General features: G+C 39.4%; 2 protein-coding genes across 2 annotated transcripts; both read left to right on the top strand.

Moving 5' to 3' along the window:
* The first annotated feature begins 2,748 nt into the window (after window positions 1-2,748).
* LOC143627864 (ABC transporter G family member 25-like) lies at window positions 2,749-13,731 on the top strand. Its single transcript, XM_077097583.1, has 2 exons — window positions 2,749-3,666; window positions 12,551-13,731. Exons 1-2 carry the CDS (start codon window positions 2,751-2,753, stop codon window positions 13,564-13,566), a joined length of 1,932 nt encoding a protein of 643 aa, XP_076953698.1. The 5' UTR covers window positions 2,749-2,750; the 3' UTR covers window positions 13,567-13,731.
* Window positions 13,732-15,239: 1,508 nt separating this feature from the next.
* Window positions 15,240-19,796, top strand: LOC143627799 (replication factor C subunit 2-like). Its single transcript, XM_077097540.1, has 12 exons — window positions 15,240-15,320; window positions 15,397-15,475; window positions 15,735-15,814; window positions 16,149-16,268; window positions 16,374-16,443; window positions 16,618-16,691; window positions 16,896-17,016; window positions 17,116-17,178; window positions 17,258-17,317; window positions 18,668-18,793; window positions 18,869-18,952; window positions 19,589-19,796. Exons 1-12 carry the CDS (start codon window positions 15,277-15,279, stop codon window positions 19,691-19,693), a joined length of 1,026 nt encoding a protein of 341 aa, XP_076953655.1. The 5' UTR covers window positions 15,240-15,276; the 3' UTR covers window positions 19,694-19,796.
* Window positions 19,797-25,145: the final 5,349 nt, after the last annotated feature.

Here is a 25,145-nt window from a genome sequence, read left to right on the forward strand (position 1 = left end):
AACCCGTCGACTTGGATAACGGGCTCAAGCGCGCTGTCGGCCCAGAGCCTGCTCATGCCGACCCCAACCAGCGCCTCCTCGCAAATTTTCTTCGCGGGGGATGGTTCGGCGGTCAGCTTTTTAACCCATGCGCCAGTTGGGTTCTTGAGGACATCCTCATCCGCAGGCGCAGAAGTGATAGAGCGCATGGTCATACGGATGGGGATCACACCGGCTTTAATGTAAAAAAACCTCTCAGACCAGTCATGAAGGCTCTTGAATGAAACAGTGGAGCACTTCACCTTCTGACTGCGAGGAATAAAAGAGATCCAATTGTCTTGGATCTTGGCCTTATAAAAATATTGAAAGCGCCGAGGAGTGGGTTCCTCGCGCTGGGATTTGCACATGAACTCAAAGTGAGTCACGCGCACGAGTCCAAACGGATGGACTTGGGATATGTGAATCCCATAGAACTTCAACAGTGCACCCACAAACCTTGTCATCGGGAGACGAAGGTTGCAGTGGGTGAAAAAGTGGCTATATAGGGATATATAGCCGGCAGGCGGGTCCGCCGCCGTTTGCCCGGACCTAGGCAACATGCAGCCAAACAGGGTGGGAAACCCCTGAGAGGCGATGAGGTTGTCGAGATCGGCCTGCTTCAATTTGCAGGGGATTTCATTCCACCTTTTGGTGGCCTTGGTCCTCCCTACTTCCTCCGATGTGGTTTCAACAACCTTCTTCCCCTTTCCTTTTTGCTTCAATGTCGACATCACCACAGATTTCACACGGCGTCTTCGAGAGGCAACGGAGGTGATTGAAGGGCTAGACGAGTATGAACTATCAGACATACAACTGTAATAGCCGATAATCGAGGATTCCAATCGATGTAAACACTCAAATCAGAATTTGAAAGCAGAAATTTGAATTTTAGAAACAATGAAGATGAAGATAAAAATTTCCTAAGGGCCTGCTTTTATAGGACCAGGAGAGAGAAAAGTGGCAGCTGATCGGATTCCACGCGCCCCCACTCGCAGGGGCAACCCAAGGAAGGCGCGACACGTGTCCCTAACAGCTGTGTGAGGGGACAGAAAGATGTAACCGACCTGCCACGGCACAGTGACGCGCCCCCACTCGCAGGTACTAACCAATGCGAGTGCAACACGTGTTCAGGACAGCTGTGAGGGGACGTGAAAGCCAACTGTAGCACCTCGAGCACACGAAACCTCTGACACGTTTACGGCGCACGTCACCACCAACCAACCACGTGTTTGGACCTTTGGTTTTCAACAAAGTGGATAGAACTTCGCGCGATGATGGAAACAACCAGGAAAACGACAAAACCCCCTATAAAAGGACAATTCAGTGAGTCTAATATCTATCTCACCACGCTCGCGCGAGATAAGACACACATTAGACTGGGGGGGCTTGAAGAGGTATGTACCCGCCTCAACACCAATCAAGGCGGGTCAACCCGCAAGATAAAGACATTATGAAGGCACAAAGCCAAAACCCAGGCGCATGGCGCATACAAAACATGCTCAGGCATCATATGCTCGCGCATCACATATGCGCGCGGCGCATATCGCATGCTCTTGCACATCACATATGCTCGCGCGTCACATATGCGCGTGGCGCACCAGCGCGCGGCGCATATCACACGCTCGTGCATATCACACCTGCGCATGAAATATCTGCGCGTGAGAATAAAAAGAAGACTTCGCGCATCCTCAGGATGGGCGCATATCACACGTGCACATAATCAACCTCGTCCTTATCCAAATCAGGGTTAGGGCAACCTTGATTGTGCACGTCAGACAATCTTCTAGAAGGCATCTTTTTAAGGAGTAAGAATATGCTGATGTTGACAGCTGCCAAATGAAAGGTCGACAACTCAGCATGACACATGTGCTACCACATGATTACAACCAACGAGAAAGCGCCAGGTGTCCCAGAGGACACATGGCGCAGTGCGGTTGGAGGAGGCCAACGAGGCTGAGCCCAACCAATGGAAACCCTAGCACTATAAATACAGCATCAACTCCACTTTGATGACACATTCATTCACACTCAATCATTGACAGTTACAAGCAGTGATATCACATTCAATCATATTGAATCATATTCACTCACAGTCAGTTACAGAAAGACACACAGTTACATCATCAAGGGTATTCAGCGATTCAGCAATACTCTTGAGATTCACTTACATACAACATTATTATCTTCTCCAAAAGATACTGATTCTCACGCCGGAGGGTTACCCCAAAGAGGACCCCTCTGTCCCTTTCTGAGGGGTAAGTAACGGCGCTGTTCATTTTGTAGGTGGAAGAACTCGGATCCAGAAGAACCATCGGTGAAATAGTTTAATCACACCCGAGGAAAGTAGATCTGCTACCAGTGAGTAGATCCACGTTTCTTCAATTACCACAAACATAACCATCATAGTCCAACTTGTCGAATTTGAGACTATCATGATAACAAATGCATAAAGCCAAAACACAACAAATATAAAATGTGAAAAGAAGATGTAAAAACTAAAAAGCTAAAAGCTAAAAAGAAATGATATATAATTAGTGGGTTGGTGTAGTTGTTCCTAACTTTTATATTTATACTAAAAGGAGAATGAAACCACCCTTACACCTACACTTGCCACGTACCCTCACTCCCAACGTGTCACAACCTTTTGACGTCAGAAACCACTGTCAACATCCACCATTATCTTCCATAAATACTCACTAACTCGTCCACTTTGGTTTCTGCCAATAATAAACATGACTCAACACCAACCCACCGATCCGCTTAAACTCCGATCTTCACCACCGATCCACCTAAAATTCATTGATGTATGTTACAAAGTAAAGACCGATAAAGATAATAACAATGGTGTCATTCAAAGCCTGTTCGGACGACCTACAAGTACGGGTACTGAAACTGATACTGGTACTGAGAATATGATCCAAGAACGAACCATCTTGCATGGGATAACCGGGATGGTCCACCCGGGTGAGCTTCTGGCCGTTCTAGGTCCGTCAGGAAGCGGAAAGTCCACGCTTCTCAACGTGCTAGCTGGGAGACTCCCAAAGCAGTACTTTACTGGGAAAGTACTTGCTAACGGCCGGAAGCTAAATAAAGTGGTTCTTAAAAGAACCGGATTTGTGACGCAGGATGACGTGCTTTTCCCGCACCTTACTGTGCGGGAAACTTTAATATTCTGCGCGCTCCTGCGTCTCCCGAGGAGTTTATCTCGGCGGGAGAAGATCGCGGTAGCGGATTCAGTTATTTCCGAGGTGGGATTGTGTAAATGCGCAAACACCATAATTGGAAACACGTTTATTCGCGGAGTGTCCGGTGGGGAACGTAAGCGCGTGAGCATCGCTCACGAGTTATTGGTGAATCCTAGTTTGTTAATCCTGGACGAACCCACATCTGGTTTGGACTCGACGGCTGCGCACCGGCTGATCACCACTCTGGGTGGGCTGGCCCACCAGAATGGGAAGACAGTGGTGACGTCGGTGCACCAGCCGTCGAGCAGGGTGTTTCAAATGTTCGATTCGGTACTGGTATTGTCGGAAGGACGATGCATTTATTTCGGAAAGGGGTCGGAGGCGATGAGATACTTTGAATCGGTGGATTTTCGGCCGTGTTTTCCGGTGAATCCTGCGGATTTTCTGCTTGATCTTGCAAACGGTATGTTTCTATTCAACATTTGACTTTTGTTTAAAGTTTGTTGACTTGATGAGTATGTCTAGTCAAGTACATTTATTGTGTCGTCCAAACCTCAAACAATCGTTGGTGCACATCAAGTGAAAAGAAAAGGCCACTAGATTAGTACAGCCAAAAATACGTATCTATCAATATCATTGTCACGACTTATGCCCCCAAAATTCTTGACGTGATGCGTCATACTCAAAATTTAAGTTATTAATTAATTCAAGGTGTACTATACGTACAGTGCCTAATAAAGATACAGGCTGTATAGATAGTGTGAAAAAAGGGGTACTATGGCCATCAGTTGTTGTGTATTGCGTCGGTCTGTATGTATGATTTGGACGAATACCAACTCATACACTCAATAAGTTGCTATAATACAACATCGTATAACCTATAATCGTCATGTGTACTGCCATTGATTTGTCAGTGGTGTGTGGTGATGCGTATATTCTTGTATTGTTAATACAATTATGAACGATCAAATCACTAAGCACAGAAGCAAATCAAATCGGCCGGTTCAGCTAAGATAATTTAACGTGAGGAGATTGAGTAAGCAGGTTTAGCTATTTGATTTTAAGGGATTGATGATTCAACAATTTGTATTACAAAGAAGTGCAAGCCAGCCGAGCAATTTATATGTGTTTACGTATGTGGTATAATTATATGATCGAAAGTTCTTTATAATTTTGCGAGAAATAATAAAAAATAAGTATCTATAAAATAATATTAAAACTGATCGCACCAATTAGATCCGATCCAACTAATTAGGCATTTAGGCTAGTTTGATTTGTCATTTTCGAAAACTCTGTATACCAAATTAACTTGTAACCTAGATTAAAACTAGTGAAAATATTGGATCCTGACCCCAATATTTGCCGTGTCTAATATAAAATATCATGAAATGATAAAAAAAAAAAAAAGTATCGCTAAATCTGATCAAGTACTTTTAAAGTTTTAACAAATATTTTTATAATTCAACATGTGAAAACCTTTGGAGATGAGTGTTTATTTTAATATATATATATATATAGGGGTGGGATCTAGAGAAAACTCATCTTAAAGAGAGAATTAGAGCACTAATAAAAACTATTTTGGACTTTTTAAAAAAAAATATTTTGTGATTTTTTTTCTTTCCTTCTTCTAATAAGATGATATTGTTCAAAAAAAAAACCGGCGATGTAATGCATATGTGCACTAATGTGTATTGCATATATACAATAGTGTTTTATTCCATATAATACAACACAATTGCATTATACAAACACACTATTGAATATAGTAAATACAAGCACTAATAATTGTACTCAAAACAAACTATCGTATATACGTAATACAACACTAATGCACATATGCACTATATTATTTTTTTTGGTGTTTTTGTATATAATATAACACTATTACACTAATACAATATAAAAAATTGCATAATGCTATTCAACATTATTACACATATCAAAATACACACTAGTGCACATATGCAATAAAAAAAAGTCGATGTATTGCGTATGTGCACTACAACGAGTTTTTATTTATTTATTTTTAATTTTTTTTATTTTTCGAGTAAATGGTAACAAAATATAAGAATAATAGCAAAAACGGAAATTTAAAAATATTTTTTTAATTAAATTAAAAGTATTTCTTTATTAGTTCTCTAGTTCTCTCTTTAAAAATGAGTTCTCTTTTGATCCTCTTCATATATATTATATATATATATATTTTAATATTTAATGTTTTTTAATGATTTATCATGCATAAAGAAACCAAATTATATTCGAGTATTTATAATTTATAATTCTCAAACTTTATTATATCTGAAGTCCGAACACTTAGCGAACCGTTTGGCGAGAAATTTGTTTAATTAATAAACAAACGAACATAAGAATATGTCTCCTTCCGGACTTTTTGTGTACCTAGATGCTTAGAGCTGGCCGATCCATATCGTCACCCAAATGCCTCATTAATATTAATAACATTAATATATTTATATTTATATTTATATTTATATTTATATTTATATTTATTGAGATGAATATCTAGAGTCTAGACTCTAGAGAACCAACTTGCCATACGTGCCCCCACACTAAAAGGCTGTGATAGATGCATATACATGCACATGAAATTTTGTAAATACTTTTATAAATATCTTTTTTCATATTGCAGTTTAGGTTGGAATATTATTTGAATTGTTACTTATTAAAAAAAAAAAAACCCGTAACGCATTTAATCAGTAAAAAGTTGTACTTACATTTAATTAGGGGTAAGGCGGTGGTGGAGACATTTAACTATACTTTTGGTGGTAAATATCTAGTAAAATTAGCTTAAAAAATGAATCACATGTCACTTTAGTTATTGTAAAGGTGGTGTGAGCCTATGATATTCACATTTTCACAAGCAATGGATATTAAAATATAATACACGCTAAGCCAGTTATGGACTGACATTTTAATTATATTTTAAACATCTAAATTGAATAAACCCAAAAGAAAATGGTAGTGATAATACATTTTTATATTTATATGATAGTGATTACCTATAATACATTTTTATATTTATATGGCACACATCATATAACAAATATTGAAGATCAAGACAATATTAATTCAAATATTTTGAATTAATATCCATGCTTACATTGTGCCAAATATCAAGTCCAAATTATTATCACACAATCTACGTTTATTGTAATTGTAACTATCCCTTGATTTTAGCTTTTGTTCTTGCTATATATTGTAACTATTTGAGTCAATAATAATAAAACTCTTTCAATTATCTAATCTCATTATGGTATCATTGAGCCATTGAGCCAATCCCACTACATCCTCATCACACTTTATTCCTTTTGATCTCACCACCGATCCTACCGTCACCACCCTTCCATACCCTTAACACATCCCTACTTCCTCACCACACAAATAATTAGCATCGTAGCTTTCTAATTTTTTTTTTCTCTACCAATATCAATTATGGTTGATTCATTGAACACAATTAACCAACCTTTCTTTGGAAATTGTCAATGGTGCCACACCAAAGGGCACACTCTCACCAATTGCTTGTTTTTCAAGAAACTAATGCCTAATGTTGTCGTACCTCCCTTCAAACGAAACCCGCCTATTAAAACCACTCCACAAACAAACATGATGGATATGAAAAGCACTCCCATGCAACACAAATGGCTAATGGATTGTGGTGCCTCATACCACGTAACAAATGATCTCAATGCATTGTCCAACTATGCTCCGTATGATGGTACCGAGGAACTTGTAATCGGCGATGGTTCATTTCTTAAAATGACTCATATTGGTTCACTCGTCATACACACACAAACGACCATTCTCATACTTAAAGATGTTCTCTGCGTTCCTACAATGTCTAGAAATATTATCTCCATATCTCGTTTATGCTACGATAATTATATTCTAATCCAGTTTTTTTCAATGTGCTTTCCTTATCAAGGATCCAAATTCAAATGTTCTTCTTCTTAAAGGCCAAGCTAGCCATGGAATTTATGAACTTCGTTCAACTTCCAATAAACACTCGTCTACATTAACGGTACAAAAAACTACCTCCACGTTTTGGCATTATAGATTGGGCCACCCAAATACTAAAATTCTCAAACTTTTATCTTCTTTTGTTACGTGCATTTTGCATTCAAATAAACCTTGTAACTCTTGTCACATAAACAAGAGTCACAAATTACCATTTCATGAATCTACTTTAACTTCTAATTCTCCCTTACAACTAATTTTTTCGGATGTTTGGACATCACCCATCACCTCTATTGATGGTTACAAATATTATATAATTTTTGTGGATCACTTTACAAAATATACATGGCTATATCCACTTAAAAATAAATCTGATTCATTATCAACCTTTATTCGATTTCAAAAACTAGTTGAGAATTTTTTTCAAACCACCATCAAACAATTATTCTCCGACAATGGCGGTGAATATATTAAACTCTCTTCCCACCTACAATCTCATGGCATCTCTCACCTCACTTCACCACCTCATACACCCGAACACAATGAATATGCCGAACGTCGACATCGTCATCTTGTTGAAACCGGCTTATCGCTCCTCACACATGCAAAATTACCCACCATATATTGGCCTTTCGCACTTGTCACGGCCGCTTTATCAATCGCTTGCCCACTCCCACTCTAAAAAATACCTCATCATATCACAAATTATTTAACAAACAACCGAACTACGAAAAATTAAGAAGTTTTGGTTGCCTATGTTATCCTTGGTTAAAACCTTATTCTCCTCATAAGTTACACCCAAAATCTAAACCGTGTATTTTTGTCGGTTACTCTCCTAGTCAAAGTGCATACTATGCAGTATGCACTTGATCCCACCTCCAACAAAATTCATACTTCTAGACATGTCACATTTGTTGAAGATGAATTTCCATACCAAACACTCACAACCACTGCCGTCTCACCGCCTAACCCACTAGATTGGTTACCTATAACCATTCCTATCATTTCCCCTCATAACCAAAATATTCAAAATAATACCTCAACCTCCTCTCAATCTGACCCAATAAATGAACAAACATCATCCTCTACTCCATCTTCTGTCTCTAGCCCAATTAATACCTTTCAAAATCCGAGCCCAACAAACCTCCCTTAAGATTCCAGCCCAATTTCCAATCCCTCCATCCCAATCTCAGAAAACTCCAGCCCAACTCCCTTATCTGTTTCCACCAGCCCAATAACTACCACACCATCATCAACCCAACAGCCTTCCCAACAATCTCACAACAATCCATCAACTTCTCACAAGCTCAACCAACCACAATCCAAAATACCACCATTCCAACCGAATCCGTGGATCAAAAACGGGTTCGAAAACCCAATCCAAAATATCACAACCCCTCATTCCAGTTATATACTGCCAACTGAGCCGAACACCATAACCCAAGCATTGAAGCATCCTCTTTGGCGCAATTCCATGACCGAAGAGTATGAAGCTTTAATAAAAAATAAAACTTGGACTCTTGTTCCTCCTGACCAAGCTTCTAACCTTGTCGACTCTAAATGGGTCTTTCGTACAAAATACAAACCCGATGGTTCCATTGACCGTCTTAAGGCCCGCCTTGTCACTAAAGGTTTCACCAACGCCCGGGTATTGATTATGCCGAAACTTTTAGTCCGGTCGTCAAACCCGCTACTCTTCGCCTTATTCTTTCCTTAGCCGTCTCCCAAAATTGCTCCATTCGTCAACTTGACGTTAATAATGCCTTTTTACAAGGCACATTAACAGAAAATGTCTACATGGTCCAACCACCCGGCTTTATTAATCCTGCATTTCCATCTCACATATGCAAACTAAATAAAGCCATCTACGGTCTTCGACAAGCCTCGCGTGCTTGGTACGAATAATTAAAATCCCATCTTCAATTAAATGGTTTCCAACCCACCATCTCGGATCCGTCTCTGTTTATCCGACCTTTTGATTCCTCGTCTGTCTATATCAGTATATGTTGATGATATTATCATCACTGGGCCAACCCTACACTCATTAATTCGTTCATCTCTTCTTTTGCAAACAAATTCTCACTCAAAGATCCTGGCACCCTTTCTTACTTTCTTGGTGTGGAAGATGATATTATCCCAAACAAAATACATTTATGACATCATTAAACGAGCCAATATGAGTGATTGCAAACCAATGACCACACCAATTACATGTTCTGAACCCATCACACTCCATGGTGGTACACCCCTTACATCACCCACTGAATATCGAGCGCTAGTCGGGGCTCTACAATATTTGTCACTTACTCGACCTGATGTGGCATTCACGGTAAACAAATTATCAAAATTTATGCATTCTCCTACCACAATTCATTGGAATGCCCTCAACGGCCTCATTATATATCTTCATGGGTCCATAAACAAAGGTATTTTGCTTCGCTATAATTCACCAAACCAACTGCATGCTTTCACAGATGCAGATTGGGCATGTGACAAGGACAGCTATCGAAGTACAACGGGTTACATTGTTTACTTAGGTTCAAATCCAATTGCATGGAGCTCTAAAAGACAACCTACCATTGCCCGTTCCTCCACGGAAGCCGAATTTCGAGCTGTTGCATCCGCAACCACCGAAGTGTTATGGCTAAAAGCTTTACTACATGAACTTGGTTTCTTGTCCACCACCATCCCCACCATTTTTTGTGACAACTTAAGTGCCACCCAATATTCCGCCAATCCCATATTTCACTCCCGCATGAAGCATCTTGCCCTTGACTTCAACTTCGTCCTTGAAAAAGTCCATGACAAATCAATCCATGTCACTCATATTGCCGGAGACGATCAACTTGCTGATGCACTTACCAAACCGACTCCACGTTCACGGTTTCATTATCTCATGACCAAGATTGGGCTCACTACAAGACCGCCCATCTTGCGGGGGCATATTGACACACATCATATAACAAATATTGAAGATCAAGACAATATTAATTCAAATATTCTGAATTAATATCCATGCTTACATTGTGCCTAATATCAAGTCCAAATTATTATCACACAATCTACATTTATTGTAATTGTAACCATCCCTTGATTTTAGCTTTTGTTCTTGCTATATATTGTAACTATTGGAGTCAATAATAATAAAACTCTTCCAATTATCTAATCTCATTATGTCATTATAAGAAGAAAAAAAATAAGTTGCATAATTGTTGGATCCTTGAAATTAGATGTGTGTAAGACTATTTATAATCCAATAGAGACGTGTCAAATAAACATTACCCGGCTGTTGTCACGCAATTCACTTCATCTCTCTCCTCTCCCATGGACTGCATATTTTTCTCTATCTACCCTCCTATGGAAAAGGCTAGGGGCACGTCATGAGCGGTACGTAGATATATGAATAATCATACGGGTTGATGGCTGACCCTATTTTAAACTCGTTAAAAGTAGATAAGTGGAAAAGGTGATCACTTAATAATATATTTACTTTTCTAAACAAATACTATATAACTCTTATATTAATATTCCAATGCATTTTTATTAGAATAATTTACATGGTTTCCAAATTCTATTTTTGGTGCTAGTGGGTGTATTATCTTGTAGCCTTGCCACATGGCAGTATTGAAACATGACACGTGTATCTGGCCCTGGAAGATAGTCCACTTGCATATATTAATATCGACTTGTTGGTTTCTAAAGCCGCCGAGGTTGGTGGACCATTGGTGAAGGTAAAACCTTTAAATCCCAATAAGGATGGGAGGTATTGATTTTAAGTCTTTTGAATAGCATAAATTCGTCAAGGTTGGTGGTCCATCAGTAAAGATAAAATCTTTAAATCATAAGGGGGTTGGGAGGTCTTAACCTTAAGTCTTTTAAATGACAAAAATTCACCGTTCAAATAAAAAGGTTGAGATTCATAGCCTGAAATATCGTGTTTGGGTTCATCCGTCCTATAATTAATATTAATAGCTTTACATTACATTATGTTGTTTGTAAGTTTTTTTCTATTTTTAACGATGAATTTCTATCATATGAGGGATCTGAAGCCAAGATCTTTCAACTCTTTAGGGGGTGTTTGGTAGAGAGATTTGAGGGTGGAGAATTAGGTTTCTCTTGTTTGGGAGAATTAGGCGGAGAATTGGCGGAGAATTGGTTTTCTCTGAGAATTGGGTGTAGGCAAAAAGTAGAGAAATCCAATTCTCTCCATTTGGAAGAGAAATGGAATTCTCTCTGCTTCTAAATCGCGTCTCTGCTCTACTCCGTTAGCGTATGATGATGATGATGCTCCGACCGGCGATGGTGATGATGATGCCGACGTCCGGCACGGCGGCCGACGCCGCAGCCACGTCCGTTCGCGTCTCTGAGCCAAAACGAAACCCTAAATCGCGAGGCGGTGTTGCGAGGCGGAACCCTAAATCGCGGTGTTGATGTTGCGCGGCGATGATGATGACGCTCTACTCCGTTCGCGGTGTTGCGACGCGTCTCTGAGCCACCATTTCTCCACCATGATGATGCCGAGGCGGAACCCTAATCACGTCTCTGCTCCCGTTTCTCCACCCATTTCTCTATTGTATAAAACAAAGGAAATGATTGTCAATTCTCCACCCATTTCTATTTCTCTCCAATTCTATTTCTCTCCCATTTCTATTTCCATTTCTTCCCATTCTTTTTCTCTGTACCAAACACCCCCTTAGTGTTTTAAAAGTTTTGCCTTTGTCAGTAAACCACCAACCCAGCAACTCCATTGCCCATCAGGTTTGTAAGTAGCATATTTCACACTTTTTTTTAAATCAGTTAATCGTATTTTAATTTCTTTTTTTTGTTAATTTTGTACAAATTACTTGATACATTTAACAAGACTTTTTGTTTTTTTATTATAAATCAATACATTTAGAGAAAAAGTTTTCGAAAATCAAATTCTATACGGTTCTGTCAGAAAGGCCAATTTAACTTGCTATTATGATGATATGGAAAGGGCATCTTTTCCACAAAAGGAACTATAGCGGCAATAATAGGACATGTCACTATAATAGTGATTAATAATTTTTATTTTTTATAGTTTGTAGTGGGGACTGGGGAATAAAGTTTTCTCACTACCTTTATCCATTTTATAAAACTTTATGATTATTCCACGATTTTTATTATTTTATGTTATATTATGATGTAGAATAATAACTTTGATCCAAATATGTGACGTTAAAATATTTTAGATAACTGATACTATAAATATAATAATCTTCTTTTAAAAAAGACATAACATGTTATTTTACTTAAACTTAAGGAAAATTATATAAACAGTCGCGTAAGCCAATTTTATGTATTAAGATGATTGAAAACTTTGTACCACGTATAACTTGATTTAATTGTGACAGGGGTGTGGCTACAAGACAGTGTAACTGAAAAAGAGAGGCCAAACATAAAGCATGCTTTGATATCGTCTTACAACGATTTGCTAGCATCGAAAGTAAGAGACGCGTGTTTGGATGCCGCTTCGAAAGGGCATGCGCTTTCGCCTGTAAAGAGTCGAGAACCAAAGGAGTACAGGACGAAATGCACAAACAGTGTCACTACATGGTTCAACCAGTTCTCTGTTCTCATCCAAAGAAGCCTCAAGGAAAGAAAACACGAGACTTTCAATCCACTCCGTGTCTTCCAAGTAATCGCAGCCTCGTTGCTAGCCGGTTTCATGTGGTGGCATTCAGATTATAGGGATATCCAAGACCGACTCGGTCTCCTATTCTTCTTTTCCATATTTTGGGGCGTGTTTCCATCGTTCAATGCAGTGTTCGCGTTCCCTCAAGACCGAGCAGTCTTCATGAAAGAAAAGGCTTCCGGGATGTACTCGTTATCCTCATATTTCATGGCTCGAATAGTCGGAGATGCACCCATGGAACTCATTTTACCAACCATGTTTCTTTCGATAACCTACTGGATGTGTGGGCTAAAACCTGAACTTGGTCCCTTCCTGCTAACCTTGTTGGTCTTGTTAGCATACGTTCTTGTTTCCCAGGGACTCGGGTTCGCAGTTGGTGCGATTATAATGGATGCTAAGCAAGCATCTACGGTAGTAACAGTGACAATGCTTGCATTTGTTCTAACCGGAGGGTATTACGTGCATAAAGTGCCCAGTTTCATTGCTTGGATGAAATACATATCTTCAACATTTTACAGTTACAGGTTACTCATCCATGCACAATACGGACAAGGGCGAGACATATGGTATTTGTTGGGTTGTTTTCAGTATCATTATAAGCATCCAAGCTGCAAGTTTATTGAAGACGATATTGAAGGTCAAGTATCTATTGCTTCGTGCATAGTTGTTTTGCTTACTATGTTCTTTGGTTATAGATTATTGGCGTACCTAGCCCTAAGGCGAGTCAACGCATGAGTCGAGTCTTAGCGTAACTTGTTTTGTGACAGCCAGACGCACGATAGTAGGAAAAAGCACACAAGATGTTGCAATTAACGCATTCAAGCTATAGATACCTAAATAAATGTAAAGTCTTTTATTTTTCATCTTATTTGGCAACGACAGAAAGAACGTACTGATTATTTTCTTTGTTACTGCACCCATGGTTGTAGTTTGCATAACTTAGATAACTTATTACCGAACTTTGTAACATGGCGAACATAGCGCAACAAAAGTGTGTTGTCTAACAGGCATCGACTTGTGTGGTTGAACGACACGATTGTGTGTTTTCATGGTTCGAGTAACGATGAGACATAAGATTCCTTATTTAAAAAGCGCTTTTTTTTGCAAAATAGACATGTTAAGAACTTCCTCTCGCCATTTGCCTGCTCATATTTTGGTTCTATCGGATCTAGGCTTACACAATTTGATACCTACCCATGATTTGTTTGCTGATATTTTGGTTCTATTGGATCTTGGCTTACACAGTTTGATACCTACCCATGATTTGAGCAACAACAACCAGAGCGTGATGCAGCAAAATCCTAAATTGATATGAAATGTGACACGAATATGCAGGGTCGTCCCCGAAAATCATTAAGAATTCAAGGGCTCGAGGCAAATAAAAAAATGGGCCTTGAAAATAAAAACTTAATAATTTGTATATAAAAGGTCAATATTACAACGATAAGTATGATAAAATAAAGTTATTGTAACAAAATAAAGTCATTTTGGTCTTTAAATAAAATAATATGATTAAAAAAAAAAGACATTAACAAAACATAAGACAATGACTAGATAAAAAGGGAGACACATTAAATTAAGTAACAAGCCTTCATAATTAAGATCCCAAATTTTAGTGAGGCTTGTGCTTCCTAACTAAATTCAAAAAAATATGTTAGATGCAAGCATCAAACTTGAATAGGCAATGTGATACAAAAGCATCCAACCAGATGAGCCAAATTCATTTTATGAACGTATATTGGTTTGTTTATATATTATATAAAAGATACAAAAATATTTATGGTCCCTAAAAGATGTTGGACATTGGGCTGTTGCCCTCTCTACGCACTCTATGGGTCAGGCCTATGAATATGTATATCATACATGGGATAATGTCATGTATCATCACTTACATTTATCAATACCAAATCGAATTTACCTATGCTTACAACTTACATCGTGGCTATGATTAGCATTTTGGTAAATTTATAAGTAAATTGCGGCTTCCGTCATTTATGTGTGAGGTTACTTGTACATCGTATCATCTAACGTCAGTGTTTGAGAATGAGTTTGGAAAATGTTTATTGGATTATTGGCTTTCTCAAAAAGCCATTTAAAAAAGTCAGGATTTGAAACTTTTGAAAAATTATTTTTTAATAATTTCAAAAAGCTAAAATAAGAAAGATTTATGCGATTGACAAATACATTTTAATTTATTGACTTTTTAAGACATGAAAAGGAAAAACGTCAAAACGTCAACTTCCTTTCTCGCCTAGAACTCGTTTTGTAACTAATAAGCCAATAAATATTTTTCAAACACATGAAAAGGAAAAACGTCAATAATAACACGATTTGCTAAACACCGTGACTTTTTAGCCTACTATATAATTACAAAACGCTCGGTATTGGTCTCGCTTTCTTTCGTTCCTCAAAACAGAAGATAAGCGCGGGAAAATAACAGAGAAGATGGCGCCATTGATGCAGAGCTCTCAACCTTGGGTCGAGAAATAGTAATTCTGTTTCAATAGATGTTTTATTTTTGCATATACAATTTGACGAGTTTAAATAAAATCATGACAATTGCAGCCGACCGAGGCGAGTAAAGGAAGTTGCTCATCAAGACGAGGTTGTTAGAGTCCTTACCAACACGCTCGAGACCACTAATGTAACGCTACGTCCTTTAATCTGCTCCTATTATTGAATTCAAGTTCTAGGGTTTCTTTTTTTTTTATTTACTAGTTCATAGTTATATGCTTATTGCTTGGATTTGCATTTGGAATAAGTTACATATGGTTTATGACATCCATATGGTGTTAATGTACAATTTTGCCCAAATTTTGTGTGATTGGAAGCATTATGTTTGAAAGCTCTATTTTTTGAATTGATGGAACTCTGTTTGTGAGTTGAATTGGTTGTTGGTGCAGTGTCCTCACATGCTCTTTTATGGCCCGCCTGGAACCGGCAAGACTACCACTGCGCTCGCCATTGCTCATCAGCTTTACGGGTAACAGTGACTTCATATATTCTAATGTCTTGTGAATTCTTTATTTTCCTTTATCCTATGATTCAATGAATGCCACTGTACATGTTGTCATGTTCTAGTACTTTCTGTACAGATTGAGTTAACTTTGATGGTAAACAGGTTGAATTAAAACACAACAGTTTCTTTTTTATTTGTGTGCATTTGGTTGCTTTAAATGTTAGGTTATGTGTTTTAAGTATAATAATCTTTCCAAAGTTCTATCGCAATTGAACACTAGGAATTGAACTACTTTTGCATCAAAGCTAACTTGTTCACTAATCAATTTGCTGCCATCGCTGTCTCTTTTTATTTTCAGGCCTGAACTCTACAAGTCCAGGGTTCTTGAGCTCAATGCTAGTGATGATCGTGGAATCAATGTAGTTAGAACTAAAATAAAGAATTTTGCTGCAGTTGCTGTTGGTTCTGCACATCAAGGGTATATAGTTTACCCTTTTTAACTATCATTTTTTGTAAGTACCTTTTGAGTTTTATTTTGATATGATGTTTGCTTGAAATGGATTTCTTTCTCTCTGTGATGTAGTGGTTATCCATGCCCTCCTTTTAAAATCATTATTCTTGATGAGGCGGATTCTATGACTGAAGATGCGCAGGCAAGTTCTCTACCTTTTTACCTATACTACACTTGAATACCTTCTAGATATGATAGTTATATAACTAGACTAATAACATCTATGCATATCTTATTTCATGCAAAAAGGGATTGGTGTTTTAGTTCTTATATAGACAGATATTAACAAGTACTCTAATATGTTTTCGTATTTCAGAATGCTTTACGTCGTACTATGGAGACCTACTCAAAAGTAACAAGGTTCTTTTTTATATGCAATTACATTAGCAGGTCAGTGCTCAAAATTTTCTATAATAATACTTGCTTCTGTGTTAGTGATACATATCTAGAAAGATAATACATTTCTCTACTTTTGTAGATTCTTTTTTAAATTTACTTGTTTTGAAATTAATGAACACTTATTTTTATGCAATTCTTTTTGGTTTCTTGTTCACGCATCTTCAATCTTTCAATTTTGTTTCATCCCTGGTGCAGGATCATAGAACCTCTTGCTTCTAGATGTGCCAAATTCAGGTTCAAACCACTCTCAGAAGACATCATGAGCACTCGTATACTGCATATTTGTGCTGAGGAAGGCCTTAACTTAGACTCAGAGGTGCTGACCTGGTCAACTCTGCATTTTCTACATTTTGTTAATAAAGTTGGCCTGCTGAGTTTATACAAATCTAATTGGTTTGATTGTGATTGCTTATAGGCTCTCTCAACCTTAAGTTCAATATCTCAAGGAGATCTTCGTCGCGCTATAACGTTCTTGCAGGTAATAAAAATTCTCATTTTTTTACATCTAATTTGTCCAATTATTTGTGACATCTGTCTTCTGTTTTGATGTCTCACAGGGAGCTGCTCGCCTGTTTGGATCTTCAATTTCTTCCAGGGACTTGATTAGCGTTTCTGGGGTAACAAGAATTATTTTTAAACAATTAAATGAACAGGGTTTTCTTGTTTGTGTTCGTTTGTTAAGAAAATAAAGTTGTTCTTGTTCGCTTATGTTTGTTCGTTAATAGAATAAACAAATGGTTCACTAACATACACAAGTGAATATAACTGAGCATAGATGAACGTATATAAACAAACATAACTGAGCAAATACCAATTAAAAGTAAATGCGAATACTAATATGTTGAACCTAAAACGGTAATAAAACTAGACTAAATTGTATTGGGTGATATTTTAAATTCAATAAAACTAGACTAAAAGCATAGTTATTAAAAGCACACTAGGCGCAAATTCAAGGCGTAGCGCAGGTAAAGCGCCTGGTGGCAGTTGAGGGCCGCTTCTGGCCAGATTCCGGCTAAATCCTGGAAATTCAGGCCTGAAATGGAAGATAATTACCTGAAGGGAAGAGGATGAGTGCCTTTTTTGTGTTCTCTTTTTTTGTATGTGGGTGGTTTAAAGCACACAAAAGCTGCAGGTTTAGTTTTTTTATATTTTAAATCACACCATTATTGTAGCTGTTCACTGTTGCAACTCTGCTACTCTGCTGCTCTGCTGCTCTGCTGCTACAGTAATTAAAGGTTTGACTTTCCAAATCAATGGATAACTTAAATATATCTTTGTTATAAATGATTTTTAAATTCGAATGAATTTATAATGTTAAAACCTTTTGTTATTGAACTACTAAAATAATATTTGAAGTTTTTATAAATCTTTTTAGCTATCTAATCTCTATATTTTAAAAATTTAATCGTATTGTTTAATTTTTATTTTTATGCTTATTACATAATAGCTTTTGCTTTCTATATATGAATAATAGTATTATCTTTTAATACATAACAAAATTTTATTTTATTTTTATTTTAGTGCGCTTTATTTTTCTCAGGCTCTCGCTTTTTTTTTTGCGCTTTGCACCTAGGCCCTATGCAAGACCTGTGCGCCTGGCACTATTGATAACTATGACAAAGACTAAATTGTAACAGGCTTGACAACTAATGTATACACATGCGAACATACTTAAAACAAACATAAACTAACGAAGGTAAATGAATGTCCACGAACATAAATGAACGAATGGACATAAACGAACTTCAAGCCTCACTGAACGTCCTGTTCGTTTACAGGCGTACACATGACACATTCTGTGATTTTCTAAGTTGGCCTGCCAAATCAGAGAATAGTGTGACGTGTGACTTGTTTAATGCTGGTTTACGTTCTAAGTTCCTTTCATAATGAAGCATCTTTCAAATGTCTTTTAGATATAAATCCTTTCTCTAATTATTTATCAAATACTGAGATTTAGATTTTATCAGGTCATTCCACGTGAAGTTGTTGAGGCTCTTCTTGCAGCTTGTAAAAGTGGATCATTTGATGATGCAAACAAACAGGTCAATAATGTTATTGCAGAGGGGTATCCAGTCAGCCAGATGCTTTCCCAGGTAAATGTTGTTTTCTTAATTTATAGTATTATTATGTCAAATTGTGTCTTAAATGGTTATTTGATGAGATTGCAGTTGTCTGACATGGTTGTTGAATCTGAAGATGCATCTGATGAACAAAAGGCAAGAATATGCAAGAAGCTTGGTGAATCGGATAAGGTGCTCATCATATCTAACTACTAATTTAAGTATTACATGTGGTTTTTAATACCTCCTGACACATTTTTACTGTAATTTTTTTTTTTCAAAAATCATAATAATAATTTTAACGTTTAGATCATGATTAGTGTTTGGGGCTAAGACTTATTATTATGGGCGTCCCACTTAGAACACATTCATACATTCATCTCTAATGGGACATGAAAGTTGACATTTACCAATGATTCAGACCATTTCGGAACAAGTGGTAGGGTCAGACTTTCAACATAAAGGGGCCGACTATATATTAAAAATTAATATAAACTTCGGAGAAATAGTAACACTCTTCAAGTAAAAGAAATGGGTTGGTGTAAAGTAGCGTACTCCTGTTAACAAGACGGCAGCGTTTGACTGCAGATTTTAGTAGTCTTTTTGGCTAATAATCAAAATTTGAAAATATACATTAACAAAAGAACATTGAGAATATGTATATGGAAGTCGAATGTCATAATTACAAATGGATAAATAGGATATTTAGATTGAAATTTTAATCGACTCGAATATGGGATTTGCCCTTAAAAGTTAAGATACATGTAACTTGTTTGCACTTGTTAAACAATACGAATATGCAAAGTTGATTGTTCTTGTATTATGCAGTGTCTTGTTGATGGGGCAGATGAATACTTGCAACTGCTGGATGCTTGCAGCTCTATGATCAAAGCATTTACAAACATGCCTGAAGTATTTTCCAATGAGATGTAATGTTTCTTCATCATTTTACTATGAGCCCGTCCTCGGATAATTTTGGTGTATGACCGCGTAAGGCTTTAGCCTAATCATGCGATGCATGAAATCTTCTAAAGTACCATATTCTAATGAGCTGGTTTGAACTGACCAAAAAGCGTGCTCACAATGCACAAAACCTCCAAAAATGTCACATATTGAAGGCCTTATAAAATGAAAATATATTCTACTTGTTATGTGATTATTTGTTAGATGTGTTTTAAAACTTACATTCTAATGTGATCAACTTATTTTTAGATGTAAATGGTTACCCAAAACCGGCTCGTGTCATCGGCTTTTGACTTGCTTTTTTTTTTTTGCTTATATTACCAAACTAAACAATTCAATAAATCAATAATAGATGTGCCCTCTATTTTTATCACACGTTATATGATATTATATTGGTGATAATTGATAAAAAGAGACTGGTTCACATGATAAAACCAAAACTTAAATCATTAATAGGCGTGTGTTGGATTCACACGGGCACTTCAACATCTCCCATATGAATGCATACAGGCATATATCACTGAAGAAACACTAAGTGACCCCGGGCAGATTACGGATAATCTGGGGGTTAAGTAGATGTTTCCCACGAGGGTTAAGTCCGGCAAAGATGGTTCTTCAGATGACCTGCAAAACAGACACCGTGAGCTCGTCACTGAGAAGGGGGAGTACCTCCTTGTGACCACCCTCCGGCGTGAGAATCAGACTAGATTGCTCTTGAATATAAGTGTATATTAAGAGAAAATGACTAGAGCAGATATGATGGTATGAGATAAGATGATAATACCGTCCCAAGGTGTTGGAGTATTTATAGCCGAAGGTAAGTTTCCAAGCAGGTACAGCCGGCTGAATAGTATTCCTGTTCTACCAACTGTGTGCTACGTACGTGCCATGCTGGTGGTTGGTGGGTAGGCAGCGGCTGATAGTGACCAGGCCGGCTGTGTACTATTCCTTTCCCACCAACTGCAGGCTATGCATGTGCTACGACAGTGGTTGGTGAGTATGCAGCGGCTGATAGTGACAGGGGTTGGTGAGTAGGCAGCGGCTGATAGTTTCCAGGTCGGCTGTGTACTATTCCTTTATCACAGTGAGCTGTCGCAGCTTTGGTCAGATCTTTTGTCCATACCTTGACAGGTACAGTACAAAAGATCCTCCAGTAATGTACGGACTGGCTCATTTGGGCGGGAGTATTCCCGGCTTTGTGCGGGAGTATTCCCGGCTTGCTCATTCCTTCTTCAGGTGACTACTGAATTATTTGAGTTAGTGCCTTGTGCGTGTAGCCTTGCTGTGCGGGTAGCCTTCCCTGATGGCTAGTACCCGTAGCTGCGGGAACAGGCGGAGTACGTCACCATTGGGAGGCTTTTCCTGCGGGAACAGCTTGCGTACTGCGCGTAAGGACGTCGCGTCTCTGAGCGTGGTTGGTCCTGCGGATCCAGTTGGTCTTTGCGCAGACGTCCCTCGAGTCTTGCGAGTTCAACTGCGCAGACGTCTGTGTTTAAGGTAAGTCTTGCGGGTCCAACCGCGCAGACGTCCTTGTTCAAGGTGAGTCTTGCGGGTCCAACTGGGCTCTGCTGGGACCTACCTCTTCAAGTCCCCCCAGTCCAATATTCTTCTCATGAATTGTTAATAAGTGAGGTGAACTTTTGGACTTATGCAAGGGGTTTTGAAAAGGGTTTGGTTTTAAGGTTTTCCATGGGGATTCTTCCCGCGGAAGTCCTAATGTCACGTGCAGAATTTCCCACTGTTCTGCTTGATCTTTGGGTATGATGCGGGTAGGTGCGTAACCTTCTCGCAAGTCGGGAGCGTTGAGTTTCACTTGTGTAGATTCTCCACGGGGTTTTGGTAGTTTTAAACATAGTGATCAATTATGTTAAACAACCAATTCCATCTTGGAGCTTCCCACAATCTAGTTCTTAACGTTCCCGCTATGCGGTGATGTTATATCCCTTTCGGCAATCATGGCCCAGAAGATCCTTCTTGGTTTCAATTCCCTGCGGAGTGCTAAGTATGTGAAGGGTTTTGCCTTAACACCGTACCCGCACTCGTCTTATAGTTACTTTACTTCCAAGGTAATCCTGGCTTCAATTCCCTGCGGGTGCTAAGTATGTGAAGGGTTTTGCCTTGACACTATACCCGCACCCGTCTTATAGTTACTTGGTTGCCGAGGTATTCTTGGCTTCAATTCCCTGCAGGTGCTAAGTATGTGAAGGGTTTTGCCTTAACACTGTACCCGCACCTGTCTTATAGTTACTTGGTTGCCAAGGTAAGGGGTATGGTCTCGCTTACTTTTGAATCTTTTTGATTTGCGTTATAAACGTTATATGACTTGCTCGTGCATATTTTAGTTTAACTTAGCAATTTTCTAAGTGTTTTTGATAAGTTAACCTGTCGACGCGCGGTTGTCAATAGGTTAATAGTTTCCTCTATCATGATTGTGCGGGTAGAACCGTCACTTTCATTTAGTGGGATGACCAACCTTTACCTATAACTGACCTGCGTGAAGGTTTTCCTCATCTTTTCCTTAGAAATTTTTGCCGTTTTTTGTGTTTATGCGGGTTTTGCCGCCGTCCACACGCAACGACTTCTTGCCATATTTATGCGGTGAATATCGGCATATCCGTCCGGAAAGTTCATAAGTGTAAATGTAAGACTATCAACACAATGTGATAAAGAAGAATCATTTCCATTAGAAGTGGCTCTAGGCCGTTTCTTTATAAGTTTGGAATTGATCTACATGTAACATTTGCGTAATTGAGCTCCGTTCCATGTTCTCGGGACGGGAGTGCCATCGAGCCTTTCGAGCCGGTATGCGCCCTTTCCCAGAACTTCTTTAATAATGTATGGACCTTCCCAGACCGGGGCCAGCTTTCCTGGGCGTTCTTGGTTCGAAGCCTCGTTGTTACGCAATATGTAGTCTCCTACATTGAAGTTGCAGAGTTTTACCCGCGTGTTGTAGTATTTTTGCATTTGTCGCTTGTAATTCTCTTCACGCGCTGCGGCTAAGTCTCTGCGTTCTTCGGTTAGCATGAGTTCTAACCGTCTTTATGCATTATTGTCTTCTGGTTGAATCATGACCCTTGGTGAGGGTAGACCAATTTCGACCGGGACCATGGCTTCAGTGCCATAAGTGAGGCTGAACGGGGTTTCTCCCGTGCTTGCCTTTTTCATTGTTCTGTTTGCCCAAAGGACGTGTGGAACTTCGTCCACCCAGCCGGATCTGTGTTCCAAGAGTCTTTTCTTTATGCCGTCGACGATACTCTTATTTGCTCTTTCCACCTCACCATTACCCTGTGGGTGCGCCACTGAGGTAAAGGTGTGGGTGATTTGAAGTTCTTTCAGCCACTGTTGTAGCTTCTTGTCAGCAAAGTTGGTGCCGTTATTGCTCACCAAATTCTGTGGGAGTCCGAAACGACAAATTATAAATTCCCAAATAAATTTTTTGATATGTTTTGCGGTTGTTTGGGCTAAGGGTTTTGCTTCTATCCATTTGGTGAAGTAGTCGATGGCTACTACTAGATACTGAACGTTCCCTGATGCTGTGGGGAACGAGCCTGTCACATCGATGGCCCATTTCTGAAATGGCCATGAGGAGGTGACTGGAACAAGCTCATTCTTCGGGCGATGCGTGTTAGGTGCGTGGAGTTGGCAAGACCTGCACTTTCTGATGTATGCCAGCGCATCCGTATGCATCCCCGGCCAAAAGTATCCCGCGTTGTTTAGCTTAGCTACAACAGCACGTGGACCTGCGTGTATCCCACAGATGCCCTCGTGTACTCCCTTAGGAGGTAGCCAACATCCTGGTCATCCACGCACCGTAAGAGTGGGCCAAGAAAGTTACGTCTGTAAAGGATGTCATCGATGAGTTGATAGTTCAGTGCTTTACAGCGTAGTTTTCTTGCCTGCGTTTTTGACTCTGGTAGTATACCCGCCGCAAGGTAATTTATTATTGGTGTCATCCACGTTCTTGTGCCGGTTTGGATGACACAGACTTCCTTGTGTGGGACTGATGGTGCTCCAAGGAGTTCAATGCGGATGTCTTTTCCCAAGTGGGTGAAGGCCAATGACGCAAGCTTGCTTAACGCATCCGCAGATTTGTTTTCGCTACGCTTGACGTGTATGACTTTACAGTTGTTAAAATCGCGCATAAGGGTTTTTGCTTGCGCGAGGTACAGGGCCATTGTGTCGTTTACGGCCGTGTACGTCCCGTTTATTTGGTTGGCTACTAACATGGAATCCACGTGGGCTTCCAAGTTCTTCACTCCCATTTTCCGCGCAATTCTCAGCCCGGCCAAGAATGCTTCATACTCAGCTTTGTTATTCGTACTTGGAAAATCCAGTCGAATAGTGTAAGTGTATTCTTGGCCTGCTGGGTTGGTTAGTTTCAACCCTGCGCCTGAGCCCTCGTTGTTGGATGTTCCATCAGTGTAGAGCCGCCAGACATCATCGATGTCCTGTGCTGGAGAGGGTTGAGCCTCTTCCTGGCACTCTTTCTCCCGCGAGGCGGGGACTTCTGCAATAAAGTCGGCCAAGACCTGGCCTTTTATGGCTGGCCTTGGCTTGTACCTTATCGCGTATTCTCCCAATTCTATTGCCCATTTGGCTAGGCGTCCCGATAATTCGGGTTTGCCTAGAACGTTTGTGAGGTTGAAGTTGGTGAGAATAGTGATTGGGTGACCCTGGAAGTATCGTCTTAGCCTGCGTGAAGCCTGTACAAGTGCTAAGATTAATTTTTCCAGGGTAGAGTACCGGGTTTCGACGTCTGTTAGGAGACGGCTAACATAGTAGATTGGCATCTGGATGCCTTTTCGCTCGACTAGCAGGACGGCCCCGGTTGCTCTATCTGTGGCGGAGAGGTGTAAGATTAATTCCTCTCCCGCTTCTGGTGCTGTGAGCGTTGGGAGTTCGATCAAGCGTGACCGAATTTCCTGAAAAGCTGCTTCCGCTTCTGGTGTCCAGCGGAAGTGCGTTTTCTTTAAACAGTTTCTCAGCGTTGACACGAATGGGAACGACCTATCCGCATGGTTTGCCAAAAAGCGGTTAAGCGCGACTAGGCGTCCATTCAGTGTCTGAGCTTGCTTGATGGTAGTAGGTGATTCCATTTTAATAATGGCTTCGACCTTCTCAGGGTTCGCTCTGAAGCCATATTTAGTAACGATGACTCCTAAGAACTTCCCTTCTTCCATCCCAAAGGTACACTTGCTCGGGTTGAGCTTCATGTTTATCTTTCTGAGTGTATTGAAAGTTTCTTCGATGTCTTTCAACATCGTTTCTGGGTCAAGGCTTTTGATAACCAGGTCATCCATGTAGACTTCCAAGTTCCTCCCAATTTGGGCGTGAAACTCTTTGTCCATCAGGCGTTGGTATGTGGACCCGGCATTCTTGAGTCCGAATGGCATCATTTGATAACAAAATATGCCATCGGGCG

This window comes from Bidens hawaiensis, unplaced genomic scaffold (genome assembly GCF_021521415.1).
Source record: "Bidens hawaiensis isolate Kalapana, Puna unplaced genomic scaffold, B.hawaiensis_p1.1 tig00004743_1, whole genome shotgun sequence".
Classification (NCBI taxonomy): domain Eukaryota; kingdom Viridiplantae; phylum Streptophyta; class Magnoliopsida; order Asterales; family Asteraceae; genus Bidens; species Bidens hawaiensis.